General features: G+C 47.5%; 2 protein-coding genes across 3 annotated transcripts; one reads left to right on the forward strand and one right to left on the reverse strand.

Moving 5' to 3' along the window:
• Window positions 1–4938: 4938 nt before the first annotated feature.
• Window positions 4939–6472, forward strand: LOC114435368 (high affinity immunoglobulin gamma Fc receptor I-like). Its single transcript, XM_028405025.1, has 6 exons — window positions 4939–4969; window positions 5278–5313; window positions 5389–5652; window positions 5732–5977; window positions 6056–6244; window positions 6340–6472. The coding sequence occupies exons 1-6, from the start codon at window positions 4939–4941 to the stop codon at window positions 6450–6452; spliced, it is 879 nt and encodes a 292-aa protein (XP_028260826.1). The 3' UTR covers window positions 6453–6472.
• A 5936-nt stretch (window positions 6473–12408) lies between these two features.
• On the reverse strand, window positions 12409–14419 carry LOC114436592 (uncharacterized). Of its 2 annotated transcripts, none has more exons than XR_003670696.1 (3): window positions 13866–13963; window positions 13386–13736; window positions 12409–13294 (listed from the first exon to the last, which is right to left on the reverse strand). XR_003670696.1 is itself a non-coding variant. In XM_028406923.1 (3 exons), exons 1-3 carry the CDS (start codon window positions 14354–14356, stop codon window positions 13095–13097), a joined length of 606 nt encoding a protein of 201 aa, XP_028262724.1. In that variant the 5' UTR covers window positions 14357–14419; the 3' UTR covers window positions 12409–13094. The 2 variants fall into 2 exon arrangements, 1 of the variants encoding a protein (XP_028262724.1); XM_028406923.1 differs by lacking the exon at window positions 13866–13963 and adding an exon at window positions 14302–14419.
• Between the last annotated feature and the right edge of the window lie 3500 nt (window positions 14420–17919).

Consider the following 17919-nt stretch of genomic DNA (forward strand, 5'->3'; position numbering starts at 1 on the left):
AACAACAGGGACATTACATCATAACAGATGAAATGTGAGAGAGCAGTTCAGTCAGTAGCTACGTTTAATACATAAGAATTCACAGGAAAGCTGCAGTAAAAGTGGGCCTGGCTGTTATTCAGGAAGGCTGCTCCACAGCTGAGGGGCAGAGTAACTGAATCCTGCTTCCCTCTGTCTGGTCCTGACCCTGGGTCCACACAGCAGGCCTGTCCCTGATGATCTCAGGGGTCTGGATGCTTCATAGGGATCCAATAAGACCATTCAGTGCTTTGTAGACCAAGGTCTGAGATCATGTGATCAGTGTCCACTCTGACTGGCTGCTGTGGATGTGAGGCAGTTTAACTCTTTAACCTCTCTGCTCTCATTCAGATGAACAGGTCACAGCTGGACCTGGACAGACTGTCACTCTGTCCTGTGGAGTTAATAACAGGAACAACATCATAGTTGTACAGTGGAGCAGAGCTGACCTGAAGACAGATGAATACGTCCTGCTGTACAGAGATGATCAGCCTGACCCAACACAGCAGCATCCATCTTTTAATGGTCGGGTGGAGCTGAAGGAGGGATGGAAGGAGGATGGAGACGTGTCTCTGATCCTGAAGAATGTGATGACTTATGACAGCGGGACATATGAGTGTGAAGTCAGACAGGAAGGAACAACCCGCAGGAAGAGAGGCGTTCTTTTAAAGGATGACCCCATCAAGACTGTCAGTCTGTCTGTAGTTCAAGGTGTGTGTGTGTGTGTGTGTGTGTGTGTGTGTGTGTGTCTGTGTGTGTGTGTGTGTGTGTGTGTGTGTGTGTGTGTGTGTGTGTGTGTGTGTGTGTGTGTGTGTGTGTGTGTGTGTGTGTGTGTGTGTGTGTGTGTGTGTGTGCAGCAGATGATGTCTGACAGCAGTGTGATGTTCTTCAGACTGATCACAGCTCTTTCTGCTCTGCAGGTCACAGAGAAGGACATGTTGGCCTGATTGTTGGACTGATTGTTGGAGTCCTCATTCTTGTCGCTCTGGTTGCTGTTGTTGGTCTGTTGATCTTTAAAAGACGCTGGATGAGGAGCAGCCCTCCTCCTCCTCCTCCTCCTCCTCCTCCTGATGAAGCAGCTGATCTAAGTGAAGTACAGCATATACTCAAAGTTACATGTCAGAATGCTTTAACTTCAGCTGCTGTTTGATGCTCTGAGTTCCTGCTCTGACCACAGTTTGTTTGGTCAGAACAGGCCTGGTGAGCAGCAGATGATGTCTGACAGCAGTGTGATGTTCTTCAGACTGATCACAGCTCTTTCTGCTCTGCAGGTCACAGAGGAGGAGACAGCGGGGGAGGAGAGGAGGGAGGAGGAGATGAGGAAAGAGGAAACCAGGGAGGAGGAGACGAGGGAGGAGGAGATGACGAAAGAGGAAACCAGGGAGGAGGAGACGAGGGAGGAGGAGATGACGAAAGAGGAAACCAGGGAGGAGGAGATGAGGGAGGAAGAGACAAGGGAGGAGGAGACAAGGAAGGAGGAGACGAGGAAAGAGAAAACCAGGGAGGAGGAGATGAGGGAGGAGTAGACAAGGAAGGAGGAGATGAGGAAAGAGGAAACCAGGGAGGAGGAGATGAGGGAGGAAGAGACAAGGGAGGAGTAGACAAGGAAGGAGGAGATGAGGAAAGAGGAAACCAGGGAGGAGGAGACAAGGAAGGAGGAGATGAGGAAAGAGGAAACCAGGGAGGAGGAGACGAGGGAGGAGGAGATGAGGAAAGAGGAGACAAGGGATGAGGACACAAGGGAGGAGGAGACAAGGAGGAAGGAGACAAGGAAGGAGGAGATGAGGAAATCAGCAGTCAGGGACCCGTTGGACTGGTTGGAGGCATCATTGGTGTGTTTGTTGCTGCTGCTGTTTGGTGAACTATAAAAAGCCCAGAAGAAGAGCAGCGCTCCTTTTCCTCCGCCTGATGAATCGGTTGGACTGCAGCTTCTCTGAACTGAAGAACTTGTTGATATTTCAGCAGCAGACCAACCAGAGCGTCCTGTAGCTCCACCCACTGTCTCTGAGACAGAGTGCACCACACACAGGAATCCTATTGGCTGCTGCTGAGCTGTCTGCAGGTCTCAAGCAGTGGGTGTGTGTGGTGGGGAGAGCAGGGGGACTGAAGTAATAAAATAAATAAAAATGATTACAACCCTGACACCATGTTCGCTGTAAATTACATTAAAACATCCAGCAACATCCAGTGATCCTGCCACAGCAGCCAATGACCGCCACATCCTTCAGGTCAGTTAGCATAGCAGCAATTGAGCACATTGATGTGTAGTGCCAGCCATAGCTAGAAGCTAAATAGCCTACATCAGCTAGCTATGCTAGGCTGCTACGATAATTCCTCCCCTCACACACCTCACACCAACAATGGTCTCCATTCCTGAGCTTTCATTGCCATCTAGTGGAAAGGACATGCAACAGCATGAATAATACAAAAGCATGGGCCTATCGTTTGCTAAGTGAGCACACGTAAAATACAAGAAGCAAGCAAACCAGCAGTACATGAGTCTCTACATGTGTTGTGAGTCTGTGCATGTGTTGTGTCTGTACATGTCTTGTGAGTCTGTGCATGTGTTGTGTGTCTCTGTGCATGTGTTGTGTGTCTCTGTACATGTGTGTCTGTACATGTGTTGTGTGTCTCTGTGCATGTGTTGTGTCTGTACATGTATTGTGTCTGTACATGTCTTGTGAGTCTGTGCATGTGTTGTGAGTCTGTGCATGTGTTGTGTGTCTCTGTGCATGTGTGTCTGTACATGTGTTGTGTGTCTCTGTGCATGTGTTGTGTCTGTACATGTGTTGTGTCTGTACATGTCTTGTGAGTCTGTGCATGTGTTGTGAGTCTGTGCATGTGTTGTGTCTGTACATGTCTTGTGAGTCTGTGCATGTGTTGTGTGTCTCTGTGCATGTGTGTCTGTACATGTGTTGTGTGTCTCTGTGCATGTGTTGTGTGTCTCTGTACATGTGTTGTGTGTCTCTGTGCATGTGTTGTGTGTCTCTGTGCATGTGTTGTGTGTCTCTCTGCATGTGTTGTGTGTCTCTGTACATGTGTTGTGTGTCTCTGTGCATGTGTTGTGTGTCTCTGTGCATGTGTTGTGTGTCTCTGTACATGTGTTGTGTGTCTCTGTGCATGTGTTGTGTGTCTCTGTACATGTGTTATGTGTCTCTGTGCATGTGTTGTGTGTCTCTGTACATGTGTTGTGTGTCTCTGTGCATGTGTTGTGTGTCTCTGTACATGTGTTATGTGTTTCTGTGCATGTGTTGTGTGTCTCTGTACATGTGTTGTGTGTCTCTGTGCATGTGTTGTGTGTCTCTGTACATGTGTTGTGTGTCTCTGTACATCTGTTGTGTGTCTCTGTGCATGTGTTGTGTGTCTCTGTACATGTGTTATGTGTCTCTGTACATGTCTTGTGAGTCTGTGCATGTGTTGTGAGTCTGTGCATGTGTTGTGTGTCTCTGTACATGTGTGTCTGTACATGTGTTGTGTGTCTCTGTGCATGTGTTGTGTCTGTACATGTGTTGTGTCTGTACATGTCTTGTGAGTCTGTGCATGTGTTGTGAGTCTGTGCATGTGTTGTGTGTCTGTGCATGTGTTGTGTGTCTCTGTGCATGTGTGTCTGTACATGTGTTGTGTGTCTCTGTGCATGTGTTGTGTCTGTACATGTGTTGTGTCTGTACATGTCTTGTGAGTCTGTGCATGTGTTGTGAGTCTGTGCATGTGTTGTGTCTGTACATGTCTTGTGAGTCTGTGCATGTGTTGTGAGTCTGTGCATGTGTTGTGTCTGTACATGTCTTGTGAGTCTGTGCATGTGTTGTGTGTCTCTGTGCATGTGTTGTGTCTGTACATGTGTTGTGTCTGTACATGTCTTGTGAGTCTGTGCATGTGTTGTGAGTCTGTGCATGTGTTGTGTCTGTACATGTCTTGTGAGTCTGTGCATGTGTTGTGTGTCTCTGTGCATGTGTGTCTGTACATGTGTTGTGTGTCTCTGTGCATGTGTTGTGTGTCTCTGTGCGTGTTGTGTGTCTCTGTACATGTGTTGTGTGTCTCTGTACATGTGTTGTGTGTCTCTGTGCATGTGTTGTGTGTCTCTGTGCATGTGTTGTGTGTCTCTCTGCATGTGTTGTGTGTCTGTGTTGTGTGTCTCTGTACATGTGTTGTGTGTCTCTGTGCATGTGTTGTGTGTCTCTGTGCATGTGTTGTGTGTCTCTGTACATGTGTTATGTGTCTCTGTGCATGTGTTATGTGTCTCTGTACATGTGTTATGTGTCTCTGCATGTGTTGTGTGTCTCTGTGCATGTGTTGTGTGTCTCTGTACATGTGTTGTGTGTCTCTCTGCATGTGTTGTGTGTCTCTGTACATGTGTTGTGTGTCTCTGTATATGTGTTGTGTGTCTCTGTACATGTGTTGTGTGTCTCTGTGCATGTGTTGTGTGTCTCTGTACATCTGTTGTGTGTCTCTGTGCATGTGTTGTGTGTCTCTGTGCATGTGTTGTGTGTCTCTGTACATGTGTTGTGTGTCTCTGTGCATGTGTTGTGTGTCTCTGTACATGTGTTATGTGTCTCTGTGCATGTGTTGTGTGTCTCTGTGCATGTGTTGTGTGTCTCTGTGCATGTGTTGTGTGTCTGTACATGTGTTGTGTGTCTCTGTGCATGTGTTGTGTGTCTGTTCATGTGTTGTGTCTCTGTGCATGTGTTGTGTGTCTCTGTGCTTCTTGTGTTGCTGCTGTTGTTCTGTGGTCGTAGGTGTCAGGTCGGTTGATGAGAGACACTCTAACACCATCATGTAAAAATAAAAATGAGGATGTGAGTGTTGTTGTCATGTCATTGTGTGCTTGTGTTTGTGTGTCTGTGGCTTCATCTTTCTCATCAAAGTGTTTCCTGGTAGCTGCAGCAGAGTGAAGACACACACTCAGAGGACACACACTGCAGAATGGAAGCTACATCTGTGCAGCTGCTGCTGGGTGAGTCTACACCTGCTGTGTGTGTGTCTGTGTGTGTGTGTGTGTGTGTGTGTGTGTGTGTGTGTCTGTGTGTGTGTGTGTGTGTATGCGTAGTCTTTACTTTTTATACTCTTTCAAATTGTGGATTCAGGGTTCAGACCTGGTATTAGGGTTAATAATATAATATGATCAGGTTCTGGTTACAGTAAGAGGCTGGAGAATGCACAATGAATGTCCTCACAAAGGTAGCTGCTGTGTGTGTGTGTGTGTCTGTGTGTGTGTGTGTGTACATGCTGACAGACGTGTCTCACTGTCTCATTTCTGTCCAGCTGTGTCCTCTCTGCTGTGCTGTTGGACAGACGGAGGTGAGTGCAGGTCTTCTGTCTCTGGTTCTGTCTGACTGCATCAACGCTGTTGTTGTGTCCTCTCTGTCCTCACAGCTGGTCTGAAGGTGAGTCCCAGCAGCTCTCAGCTGTTTAAAGGAGACTCTGTGTCTCTGAGCTGTGAGGAGGACGACAGCTCTGCTGGATGGACTCTGAGGAGAAACACCATCAGAGGACAGGTGTCTCAGTGTGGACAAGGGTGGGGAAGACCAGCTGGTTCTTCCTGTGAGATGGACTACGTCCTCCCCTGGGACAGTGGAGTGTACTGGTGTGAGTCCAGACAGGGACAGACCAGCAGCAGCATCAACCTGACTGTCTCTGGTAAGATGAGCCTGTGGACTCAGTGCTGATGAAGCTGTGTGTGTCTGCATGAAATGCTGTAGTGTGTCTCTGTGTGGAGGTGGAGCAGTGATCCTGCAGAGTCCTGTCCTCCCTGTGATGGAGGGAGACCCCGTCACTCTGACCTGTACAACAAGGCCCCCTGCCTCCACCCTCCCAGCTGCTTTCTATAAAGATGGCTCCCTCCTCAGCACTCAGCCTGCAGGTCACATGACCATCCTCCATGTTTCCAGCTCTGATGAAGGCCTCTACAGCTGTAACATCAGCGGTCATGGAGAGTCTCCACCCAGCTGGATCTCTGTCACAGGTGAGGAGCTCCACCTGTCTGTGTCTCTGCAGCAGGTCTCAACGTTCACAGAGTCACTCTGATGTTTGATCATTTCAGAGAGACCCACAATAACAACAACAACAACAACAACAACAACAAGCACCCCCTTAGCTCCGCCCACCTCTGCAGTCCCTCCCTGTGACTGTTCCACCCTCCAGCTGGTGTTAAGAGTGGTCCTCCACCTGGTGGTGTTCTGTCCGTACCTCGTCTCCACTGTCCTCATGGTGTCTCTGTATGGACACAGAGGTAACACTCTGATCAATCACTGACCTGTCAATCAATCAATCAATGAACTAATCAATCTCTTGATTCATGTTCTTTCTGACCTGCTCTGACTGCAGGAAAAGACCTGCCCGTCTCCATGGAGACGGCCCTGCCCACCCTCACTGAGCAGGGATTGGATGATGAGCATGATGACGTCATCTCTGCTGTCACCACGGAGCATCAGTTCTGAGTCAGAGAGCTTTAGCGCCCTCTGCTGTCTTCAGTGTATCTGTGCTCACACAATAAAAGCTCCTCACAGTGCTGACATGTCAAGTTTTTATTATTTGGATCAGAAATGTGGAAAAGATGCAAAGTTTAGACTTATTTTAGACTTTGAACTCTGTCCTCAGCATGATGTTCCTGAGCAGACGTCTCCCCCTGCTGGTCATGAGCAGCTCCTGCAGGAACATCATCAATGCTGCAGCTCACACTGATGGAGCTCTCTCTCCTCTGAGGGTGAACACTCAGAGATCACACACTTTCCTCTGTTACACACAGAACCCCAACTGTACGACTTCTACAGAGAAGAAAGACATATATTAATGTGTCCTATTTACAGAGCGAGCCCTAAACTGCTCAGAGACAGGCTGGATACACATGTGACATGTTGAAGGATGAAGAGCGCCCCCTGCAGGAGCAGCACAATAATGACCTGACAACACAACAAGGACATGAAACATTCAGGCATTAATCATTCATCGAGTCAAATAACAAAGTTTTGATTCAGACCCTCTGAGTTTAAAACTGCGTCACAGACGTTCACTGACCGTAGCCTGAGGTGTGGTCCTCACTTCGTAAAGATGTCCTCACTTCATAAAGATGTCCTCACTTTATAAAATGTCCTCACTTCGTAAAGATGTCCTCACTTTATAAAATGTCCTCACTTCGTAAAGATGTCCTCACTTTATAAAAATGTCCTCGCTTCGTAAAGATGTCCTCACTTCATAAAGATGTCCTCACTTCATAAAAATGTCCTCACTTCATAAAGATGTCCTCACTTCATAAAATGTCCTCACTTCATAAAGATGTCCTCACTTTATAAAGATGTCCTCACTTTATAAAGATGTCCTCACTTTATAAAATGTCCTCACTTCATAAAGATGTCCTCACTTCATAAAGATGTCCTCACTTTATAAAATGTCCTCACTTCATAAAGATGTCCTCACTTCATAAAGATGTCCTCACTTTATAAAATGTCCTCACTTCATAAAGATGTCCTCACTTCATAAAGATGTCCTCACTTCATATAGATGTCCTCACTTTATAAAGATGTCCTCGCTTCATAAAGATGTCCTCACTTCATAAAATGTCCTCACTTCATAAAGATGTCCTCACTTCATAAAATGTCCTCACTTCATAAAGATGTCCTCACTTCATAAAGATGTCCTCACTCTGTAAAATGTCCTCACTTCATAAAGATGTCCTCACTTTATAAAGATGTCCTCACTCTGTAAAATGTCCTCACTTCATAAAGATGTCCTCACTTCATAAACATGTCCTCACTTTATAAAGATGTCCTCACTTCATATAGATGTCCTCACTTCATAAAGATGTCCTCACTTCCTAAAGATGTCCTCACTTTATAAAGATGTCCTCACTTCATATAGATGTCCTCACTTCATAAAGATGTCCTCACTTCCTAAAGATGTCCTCACTCTAAACCCAGTGAGACAGACTGTAAACATGTGCAGGTCGTGACTGATCAGACTGTGTCCTCCACAGCTGAAGGTCAAAGCCTCGGACAGGGTTACAGAGGCTGTTGTTGTTCAGTGTTTTCTGCAGCCTCTGTAAAAAGCTGAGAGGCACAGACGCTGTCCCTGGCTGTGTTTTGTTTTCCTGTGAGACACAAAGAGCTTTTAGAGAAGCAGCTGACAAATAACAGACACATTTAACCTGAACATTTTATGTTCTTCATGAAGACAGAGCCGTCACAGAGAAATCCAGTACATATGATCCACCCTCTGCACTAATGACCAGGTGTTAGTGTCCACACATGCTGACCTGCATGAAGAGCAGGAACATGTGCTGCAAGAAATAAAAACAACACAAAAATACAAAACCCTCCAAATCATTGATTATATCAGCTGTAAAGGCACAAAGAGGAATGTTACATTTACATTATATAATGATCATCATGATACTCCATGCACTGAAGTAATACTATAATATATAATTCATGCAGCAACTCATCATGACTGAATATTAGTCAAAGTCAAAGTCAGCTTTATTGTCAAATCTGCTATATGTGCTGGACATACAGAGAATCCAAATTGTGTTACTCTTCACTCTGCAACATATAACATGTAACTAAAACTAAAGATAAATATAAAGTGTAAAAAAATAAAAAATAAAAAAAATAAAAAACAAAAATACAAGGCACAAAATGAAGGCACAATGCAGTGAGAGATGTATAGTGCAAGACAGAGCAGTTGGCATAAAATAAACAGTCCAGGAATAGTTTAAGTTCTAGCAGCTTATATGAGACTGGTATGACATGACTAAGGTGCAAGAGAATGCACAGGGTAAAGTGGCTGGTGCACAGAGTTCCTATCTTGGGTGGTGGGGGTGTCAGGGAAGGGGGAGAAAGTGGGGCGCAGCAGGGAGAGAGTTCAGCTTCCTGACAGCCTGGTGGATGAAGCTGTCCCTCAGTCTGCTGGTCCTGTCCCTCAGTCTGCTGGTCCTGGCCCAGAGGCTTCAGTCTCTTTCCTGATGGCAGCAGACTGAAGAAGCGGTGTGAAGGGTGGGTGGGGTCTCCTGTGATGCGGAGGGCCTTTCGGGTGAGACGGCTGTCGTAGAGGTCTTGGAGGGAGGGGAGAGGGACGCCGGTGATCCTCTCAGATCCTCTCAAAGCTTCCGGCGCGGCCTCGCGGTAGCAGCCAGCCAGAGAAGCTCCGCACACCGCGGGTGTATTAAGTTGTTTTTCGTAATTTATTCATTTAATGTGACTTGATACCTCTGGCACAAGAATTTCCTTCGGGATTAATAAAGTTTTTTATCTTATCTTATCTCACTATGTGATGAAGCGTCTTCCTGCAGGTGGCGGTGCAGGCTCCGTACCACACAGTGATGCAGCTGGACAGGATGCTCTCAACAGCCCCTCTGTAGAAGGTGCACAGGATGGAGGGAGGGGCTCTGGCTCTTTTGAGCTTGCGGAGGAAGTAGAGGCGCTGCTGGGCCTTCTTGGTCAGGGATGCAGTGTTGTTAGTCCAGGAGAGGTCCTCAGTGATGTGCACACCCAGGAACTTGGTGCTGCTCACCTGCTCCACAGCAGCACCGTCGATGGTCAGAGGGGTGTGCTGACTGTGTGCTCTCCTGTAGTCCACAACCATCTCCTTTGTCTTCTCCACATTCAGGGAGAGGCTGTGGTCTCTGCACCACTCGGCCAGAAGGTGCACCTCATTCCTGTAGTATGTTTCATCTCCACCGGAGATGAGACCCACCACAGTTGTGTCGTCCGCAAACTTCACAAAGATGTTGGTGTTGTGTGTTGGCGTGCAGTCATGGGTCAGCAGAGTGAAGAGGAGGGGGCTCAGCACACATCCTTGGGGAGCCCCGGTGTTCATTATGATGGTGCTGGATGTGTTTCTGCCGACCCGCACTGTCTGAGGTCTCCCGGTGAGGAAGTCCAGCAGCCAGTTGCACAGCAAGGAGTTCAGCCCCAGCTGGTCCAGTTTGTTGATGAGCTGCTGTGGGATGATGGTGTTGAATGCTGAGCTGAAGTCTATGAACAGCATTCGAACGTATGAGTCTTTATTTTCCAGGTGGGTGAGAGCTGTGTGGAGTGCTGTGGAAACAGCATCACTGGTTGACCGGTTGGGCCGATATGCAAACTGGAAGAGGTCCAGAGAGGGAGGGAGGGCCGTCTGGATGTGTTTCATGACTAACTGTTCAAAGCACTTCATGATGATGGGTGTGAGTGCTACTGGACGGTAGTCATTGAAGCAGGCGGGGGTGGACTTCTTCGGCACAGGGATGATCGTGGTGGCTTTGAAGCAGGTGGGGACAACAGCCTGGCTCAGTGAGATGTTGAAGATGTCTGTAAACACCTCAGCGAGCTCCTCAGCACAGTCTCTGAGCACATGGCCAGGTATGTTGTCAGGACCAGGAGCTTTGCGTGCGTTGATCTGGCTGAGGGATGTCCTCACCACAGGTCTGTGGTGGGGGCTTGTAGTCTGTGATGGTCTGTATCCCCGCCACAGGCTTCGGGTGTCCCTGCTGTCGCTGAAGTGGTGGGCAACCCTCCTGGAGTACTGCCTCTTCGCCTTCCTGATGCCACGGGACAGGTCGGCTCTGGCTAACCTTAGGCTGGTGTCGTCGCCTCTTCTGAAGGCAGCGTTCCTGGCCCTCAGCAGCCTGTAGACCTCCCCTGTCAGCCATGGTTTCTGACTGGCTCGAATGCTGACAGTCCTGGTTTCAGTTACATCATCAATACATTTGGTGATGTATGTAACCTGTTATTAACATTAATAACAGGTTATAGGAGGGAACACAAAGCTGGTATTGATCTGTGGTAAGATAAAGATCAAAGTTTCATAAGCTTGAAGAAGCTTCTACACTGAGTCACAGAGTGAAGACGAGCAGCTCTTCATCACTTGGTGACAGGGTGGAGGTCCTGACACAGAGCTGCTCAGAGATCCTGCTGCACCTGAACCATCAAGAGAGACACCAGGTCTCCATGTGACACATGTTATGATGCAGCCTCTGACACTTTATAAGAAGAGCACATCACTGATCAATGAACTGCTCTCAGTGGCTCATCCACTGGGACCAGTCTGCCATGGGAGACCCTACCAGCAGCTCAGAGCTGCAGACAGCTCAGCTCCCAGCATCCTGAGCTCTCAGACCCTCCACCACGGTAAGGAGGCAGTTCAAGGAGGGGTCACATGACAGGTGAAGGCTACAGACGCTCTGGTTGGTCTGCTGCTGAAAATGTCACCAAGAGCTTCAACTCAGACCAGCTGATCATTAACTGCTTCATCAGGAGGAGGAGGAGGAGGAGGGCTGCACCTGTGATGCGACCGATCACGGCGGTGTTGTCTGCAAACTTCAGGATGATGTTGTGTGTCTGGGAGGCCACGCAGTCATGGGTGAACAGAGTTTAGAGGATGGGACTGAGGACACAGCCCTGTGGTGTGCCAATGTGTGATGATACTGGCTGAAGTCCTGTTCCCTATCCTGACAGACTGAGGCCTGCCAGTCAGAAAGTCCAGGAGCCAGTCACAGAGGAAGGGGTGTAGTCCATGGCTCCCTCCTCAGCACTCAGCCTGCAGGTCACATGACCATCCTCCATGTTTCCAGCTCTGATGAAGGCCTCTACAGCTGTGACATCAGCGGTCATGGAGAGTCTCCACCCAGCTGGATCTCTGTCACAGGTGAGGAGCTCCACCTTGATGTCTGCACTTATTTCATCCACATGTTCAGCTGAGCAGGCCCACCCACACATGTAGACTGATTTAACAAACTGCTGAAACCCTCCATGATGTTAGTGCCCCCTGCTGTCTGTCAGATGTCCTAACAGGGCTTTGTCAGGTAACTCCTCAGGACGCATGGCAGTTTAAGGGGAAGCTGTAAAGTATTATTATGTTTTTGAATGATCAGAATCAGATTTAGAATCAGAAATACTTTATTGATCCCAGGGGGGAATTGTCTGCATTCCAGGTGCTCAGAAACAGTATAGAAATATAACATCAAGTAAAATAGAAGAATAAAAATAACATTCATCCATCACTGATGTGAAGGATTGCTCTGAATTGCTGGAGAATCTGCAATCTGAACTTAATTTGCTGAAACACAGTTAAGAATTTAGAAAGATGAAGCTCTTATCTGGAAAAGTAGAAAATGTTTTAATATTATGAAGATATGAAAGAGACACAGCTGAAGACAAGAACAGTATGAAGTCACGACCCTAAAGAATAGCCTGTGAATAAACCATATGAAAGGTCTGAGGCTTCTATTGTGTCAGCCTGTCACCATGGTAACAGCCTTGCCTGCCTGCCTGCATCCATGGCAACTGGAATGTTTATCAGCTGGTCCTTACTGCTGCTCTTTCTTTCCCCCTCCTAATGCATTTCCTATGTAAAACCACCCTCCGAACAACTTCTCTTTTTGTCCAAACCAAAAAGTAAGGACACCGTCAGAATCACAAGACGTTGCTCTACAACTGGTGTAATTTTTATGTGTGGGATGTCAAAGATGTGGAGATGGCGGCGAGTTAGATAATATGACTTAATGGAGGAATGACCGGCCCTCTCCCCGAACAGCTGGCTGTCAGGGCAAAACGGTTGGGTGTGGATTTCTAAGAGGGACACCGTCAGAAAGCCAACGAGTTTTCCTTGAACTGATAAAAAATGATCCCAGTATGTGTGGCGCGCCTTGCTGGTCATCGTATGACACTGCTTGGCAGCAGCCTTAAACAGTTTCCCTCTGGGATTATTAAAGTATCTAAAATAAATAACATGAAAAAGTTCCCTGCCCCCTCATGGGTATGTGCACAACAGCATGAACATCACATTCATGGTGAGCTTCAGGCTCGGTGGAGGTGAAACTCTGTCAGAGCTGCTCAGAGGTCAAACAATCACCAACCTCTGATCATCACTCACACAAAGCACCAGGACTCACTATATAATACAGGAGAGCTGCACACAGCTCAGCTCCCAGCATCCTCTGGGCTCCCTCCATGATGAGGAGACTTCAAGGGGAAGCTGTTCACACTCTGCAGCAGCCAGTAGGATTCCTGTATGTGAGACGTGTGCTGCTGTCTTCAAGTCTCAGTCAGTGGATGGAGCTACATGACTGCTTGGTCTGCTGCTGAAACATCAACAGCTGCTTCAGTTCAGACCTGCTGTTCAGCTGCTTCATAAAGAACAGGAGGGCCGCCCAACATCTGCCGTCTTGCATAGATCACAAAACCAACAACAGCAGCAGCAACAATCACAGCAAGAAGGACTCCAGCAGCTCCATCAGGTGCTCCTCTGATCCTTATCTTGTCTCCTCCTTCCTTGTCTCCTCCTCCCTTGTGTCCTCCACTGTGACCTGTAGAGCAGAAAGAGCTGTGATCAGTCTGAAGAACATCACACTGCTGTCAGACATCATCTGCTGCACACACACACACACAGACACACACCTGGTAGAAGCACAGACAGACTGATGGTGTTGATGAGTTCAGTCTTTGTTCCTTCCTGTCCGACTCTGCACTCATATGTCCCGCTGTCCTCAGTCATCACATTCTTCAGGATCAGAGACACGTCTCCATCCACCTTCCATCCCTCCTTCAGCTGCACCCAACCTTTAAAAGATGGATGCTGCTGTTCTGAGTCAAACTGACCATCTCTATAAAACAGGACGTATCCTTCTGTCTCCAGGTCAGCTCTGCTCCACTGCACAGCTCTGATGTTGTTCCTCTTTGTAGCTCCACAGGGCAGAGTGACAGTCTGTCCAGTCTCAGCTGTGACCTGTTCATCTGAATGAGAGAAGACTGAGAGCAGAGCAGAGAGGTTAAAGGGTTAAACTGACACATCCACAGCAGCGTCAGACAGAGGAGCTATACCAGAGATTCGCTGTGAAAGAACATGCTTTATTTTCTGCCAGCTGTGACTGTAGTTACCATAGACGTGTTAGTACAACCTCCACAGTGAGCCAGAGGCACAGAGCAGCACAGCGGCACTAAAACAGCGAGAGATGACGCTTCATGCATGTATCCAAGTGATAAAGTCCACAAAAACATCCCCAAACACAGAAGGCATGTGAGCCACAGAGCGGCACACACCATAACACAGCCAGACACGGCCCGTTCAGATAGATATACCACTATTACAGCGGTATACGAGGCACACCAAAGGCCACTTTGGGGTCTCGCCGTCTCTCCCCTCAGCACTCAGCAAATATAATTTACTCTGGTACACAGCAGCTTTCAGCTAATATTTGTTTTCATTTGTATTTCAGTGAAGTAAACTGTGCACAATGACGCATCACAGTGACACTGTACATCATGTGTGTACAGACACATTAAAGACATAAAGAGTTCATCAGAAGTGACCCACCTGCAGCCTCACAGTCCAGCAGAGCCACAAACAGCAGCAGCCAGCGGAGAGACATCTAACCCCTGAACAGGACAGCGTGTGGATCCACTGGAGACCTGCTGAGCAGTCTGCCTAGCAACAGCTGACGCTGATTGTTTTTAACTGTTTAACCCTGAAGTGTTTGTTGTCTGTTCTCTGCAGGAACCAACACGTAGAAACGAACTAGTTAAAACCTGCTCGTGCGTGTGAACACGTACAGTGCGTGCACATATGGCTGTGTCTGAAAACACAGCTTCCGTGACGTCACCCGCCTGTTTCTGAAAAGCCGTTTTGAGGAGGGCGGGCGAGCGCGGGAGCAGGAAGCTCGCGCTATGATACGTCAGCCGCCTGTCACTCAGCAACACCCAAAATGCGTAATTATAAGTCCGAATATAATTCATTATATTTAATTTTTAACTAGTGAGTAATAAAAAAACAAATCACACCGTTTTTTCATTAATAAGAAATGTAGAAAATCTGTAGGTAGAATTCTAGTTTGAACTGCTGAATCGCTCCATGATCTGTGAGCGCCCCCTGTTGATCCACTGATGAACCTGTGTAATATCACTGTTGCAGACATGGATCATAAGCACATCACACACACGATGGACTCCCTTGACCCACGGTGAGAAAAACAGGATGTACATTCTGAATAAAAACAAAGAGGACACAAACAGGTCTAACAATAAATCACATGTTCTCAGATTATCACACAGTAACAGCTGTCACAGCTGCAGCTGGTCTGACTGTTACAGCATTTATACTTATTCACTCTGAACAGAGGCCAACACAGAGTGTACACAGAGTTCAGACCACACACACATCTGGCACATCTCCATGTCCATCTCTCCATGCTGTGCTGAGCTCCAACCAAGCAGCAGACCACACCTCAGACCACACCTCAGACCACACCTCAGACTACACCTCAGGCTACACCTCAGACCACACCTCAGACTACACCTCAGACCACACCTCAGACCACACCTCAGACCACACCTCAGACCACACCTCAGACTACACCTCAGGCTACACCTCAGGCTACACCTCAGACTACACCTCAGGCTACACCTCAGACCACCTCAGACCACACCTCAGACCACACCTCAGGCTACACCTCAGGCTACACCTCAGACCACCTCAGACCACACCTCAGACCACACCTCAGGCTACACCTCAGACCACACCTCAGGCTACACCTCAGACCACACCTCAGGCTACACCTCAGACTACACCTCAGGCTACACCTCAGGCTACACCTCAGACCACACCTCAGGCTACACCTCAGACCACACCTCAGACCACACCTCAGGCTACACCTCAGGCTACACCTCAGGCTACACCTCAGGCTACGGTCAGTGAACGTCTCACAGCTCAGTCTGTTCAGTCCTTGTAAGTCATCAGGACCATGTTTCAGACTGTGAGTGGATAGAGGTGCTAAAAGGAACTACTGACTGTAGGTAGAATAATAAAGAGGGATTTTATATATAAAAAGTGAAGAATGTGTCTGTGAAAAATAATTGTATTAACACAACATGTATAGCTCCATCTTGTCATAGCAGACAGTGATGTCACTGGGCTGGTTGGTGTGGAAGTCTGTCGGTAGCTAGCATTAGCTAACCAGAAGTGACAGCTTTGACAATGAAGCTAACAGTGATAAAGAGGAGGACATGTCTGTACTGAGACTGGGTGTAGAGATTCATATTTTACAGTCAACAACCAGAAACACATTGTCCACTTTCATGCTGTATTTCCTGTGTGGGGAGAGCTAACACTAAGACAAGAGAACCGTCCTGTTAGATGATGAGGTGGAGTCACACTGTTGACTTACAACAACAACATGTTTTAGATGAAAAATCCACCCTTTAAAGTTCAACTACAGTCAGTGGTTTACCAACTACACATGTCTCATATGTTACAGTCTGTATATGTCTCCTTGATATGTCTCCTTCTTATGTCTCCTTGATATGTCTCCTTGTTATGTCTCCTTCTTATGTCTCCTTGATATGTCTCCTTGTTATGTCTCCTTCTTATGTCTCCTTGATATGTCTCCTTGTTATGTCTCCTTCTTATGTCTCCTTGATATGTCTCCTTGTTATGTCTCCTTCTTATGTCTCCTTGATATGTCTCCTTGTTATGTCTCCTTCTTATGTCTCCTTGTTATGTCTCCTTGATATGTCTCCTTGTTATGTCTACTTCTTATGTCTCCTTGTTATGTCTCCTTGATATGTCTCCTTGTTATGTCTCCTTCTTATGTCTCCTTCTTATGTCTCCTTGTTATGTCTCCTTGATATGTCTCTTTGTTATGTGTCCTTCTTATGTCTCCTTGATATGTCTCCTTGTTATGTCTCCTTGTTATGTCTCCTTGATATGTCTCTTTGTTATGTGTCCTTCTTATGTCTCCTTCTTATGTCTCCTTGATATGTCTCCTTGTTATGTCTCCTTGTTATGTCTCCTTGATATGTCTCTTTGTTATGTGTCCTTCTTATGTCTCCTTCTTATGTCTCCTTGATATGTCTCCTTGTTATGTCTCCTTGTTATGTCTCCTTGATATGTCTCTTTGTTATGTGTCCTTCTTATGTCTCCTTGATATGTCTCCTTGTTATGTCTCCTTGTTATGTCTCCTTCTTATGTCTCCTTTCTGTCCTCACAGCTGGTCTGAAGGTGAGTCCCAGCAGCTCTCAGCTGTTTAAAGGAGACTCTGTGTCTCTGAGCTGTGAGGAGGACGACAGCTCTGCTGGATGGACTCTGAGGAGAAAGACCACCAGAGACTCCAGGACTCCGTGTGAAGACTGGGGAGAACCAGCTGGTTCTTCCTGTAAGATGGACTACGTCTTCCCCTGGGACAGTGGAGTGTACTGGTGTGAGTCCAGACAGGGACAGACCAGCAGCAGCATCAACCTGACTGTCTCTGGTAAGATGAGCCTGTGGACTCAGTGCTGATGAAGCTGTGTGTGTCTGCATGAAATGCTGTAGTGTGTCTCTGTGTGGAGGTGGAGCAGTGATCCTGCAGAGTCCTGTCCTCCCTGTGATGGAGGGAGACCCCGTCACTCTGACCTGTACAACAAGGCCCCCTGCCTCCACCCTCCCAGCTGCTTTCTATAAAGATGGCTCCCTCCTCAGCACTCAGCCTGCAGGTCACATGACCATCCTCCATGTTTCCAGCTCTGATGAAGGCCTCTACAGCTGTGACATCAGCGGTCATGGAGAGTCTCCACCCAGCTGGATCTCTGTCACAGGTGAGGACCTCCACCTTGATGTCTGCATTTATTTCATCCACATGTTCAGCTGAGCAGGTGGGACTCTCTCCACAGGAAGACCTCCAACCACGGCCCCGCCCACCTCCTCAGCCCCGCCCCCTGCCTCCCTCCACCTGGTGGTGGCCCCGCCCACCCTCACTGAGCAGGGATTGGATGATGAGCATGATGACGTCATCTTTGCTGTCACCACAGAGCATCAGTTCTGAGTCAGAGAGCTTTAGCGCCCCCTGCTGTCTTCAGTGTATCTGTGCTAACACAATAAAAGCTCCTCACAGTGCTGACATGTCAAGTTTTCATTATTTGGATCAGAAATGTGGAAAAGATGCAAAGTTTAGACTTATTT

Source organism: Parambassis ranga, chromosome 5 (assembly GCF_900634625.1).
Source record: "Parambassis ranga chromosome 5, fParRan2.1, whole genome shotgun sequence".
NCBI lineage: Eukaryota > Metazoa > Chordata > Actinopteri > Ambassidae > Parambassis > Parambassis ranga.

Bases quoted from the DNA above. Each gene is read 5' to 3' on its own strand.
- LOC114435368 (XM_028405025.1), top strand. From the start codon at position 4,939: ATGGAAGCTACATCTGTGCAGCTGCTGCTGG. The intron at 4,970-5,277 runs GTGAGTCTACAC...ATTTCTGTCCAG, and splicing joins ATCTGTGCAGCTGCTGCTGG to CTGTGTCCTCTCTGCTGTGC. The intron at 5,314-5,388 runs GTGAGTGCAGGT...CTGTCCTCACAG, and splicing joins GTGCTGTTGGACAGACGGAG to CTGGTCTGAAGGTGAGTCCC.
- LOC114436592 (XM_028406923.1), bottom strand. From the start codon at position 14,356: ATGTCTCTCCGCTGGCTGCTGCTGTTTGTGGCTCTGCTGGACTGTGAG. The intron at 13,737-14,301 runs GTGGGTCACTTC...CTCTGCTCTCAG, and splicing joins GCTGGACTGTGAGGCTGCAG to TCTTCTCTCATTCAGATGAA. The intron at 13,295-13,385 runs GTGTGTGTCTGT...TCTGCTCTACAG, and splicing joins TCTGTCTGTGCTTCTACCAG to GTCACAGTGGAGGACACAAG.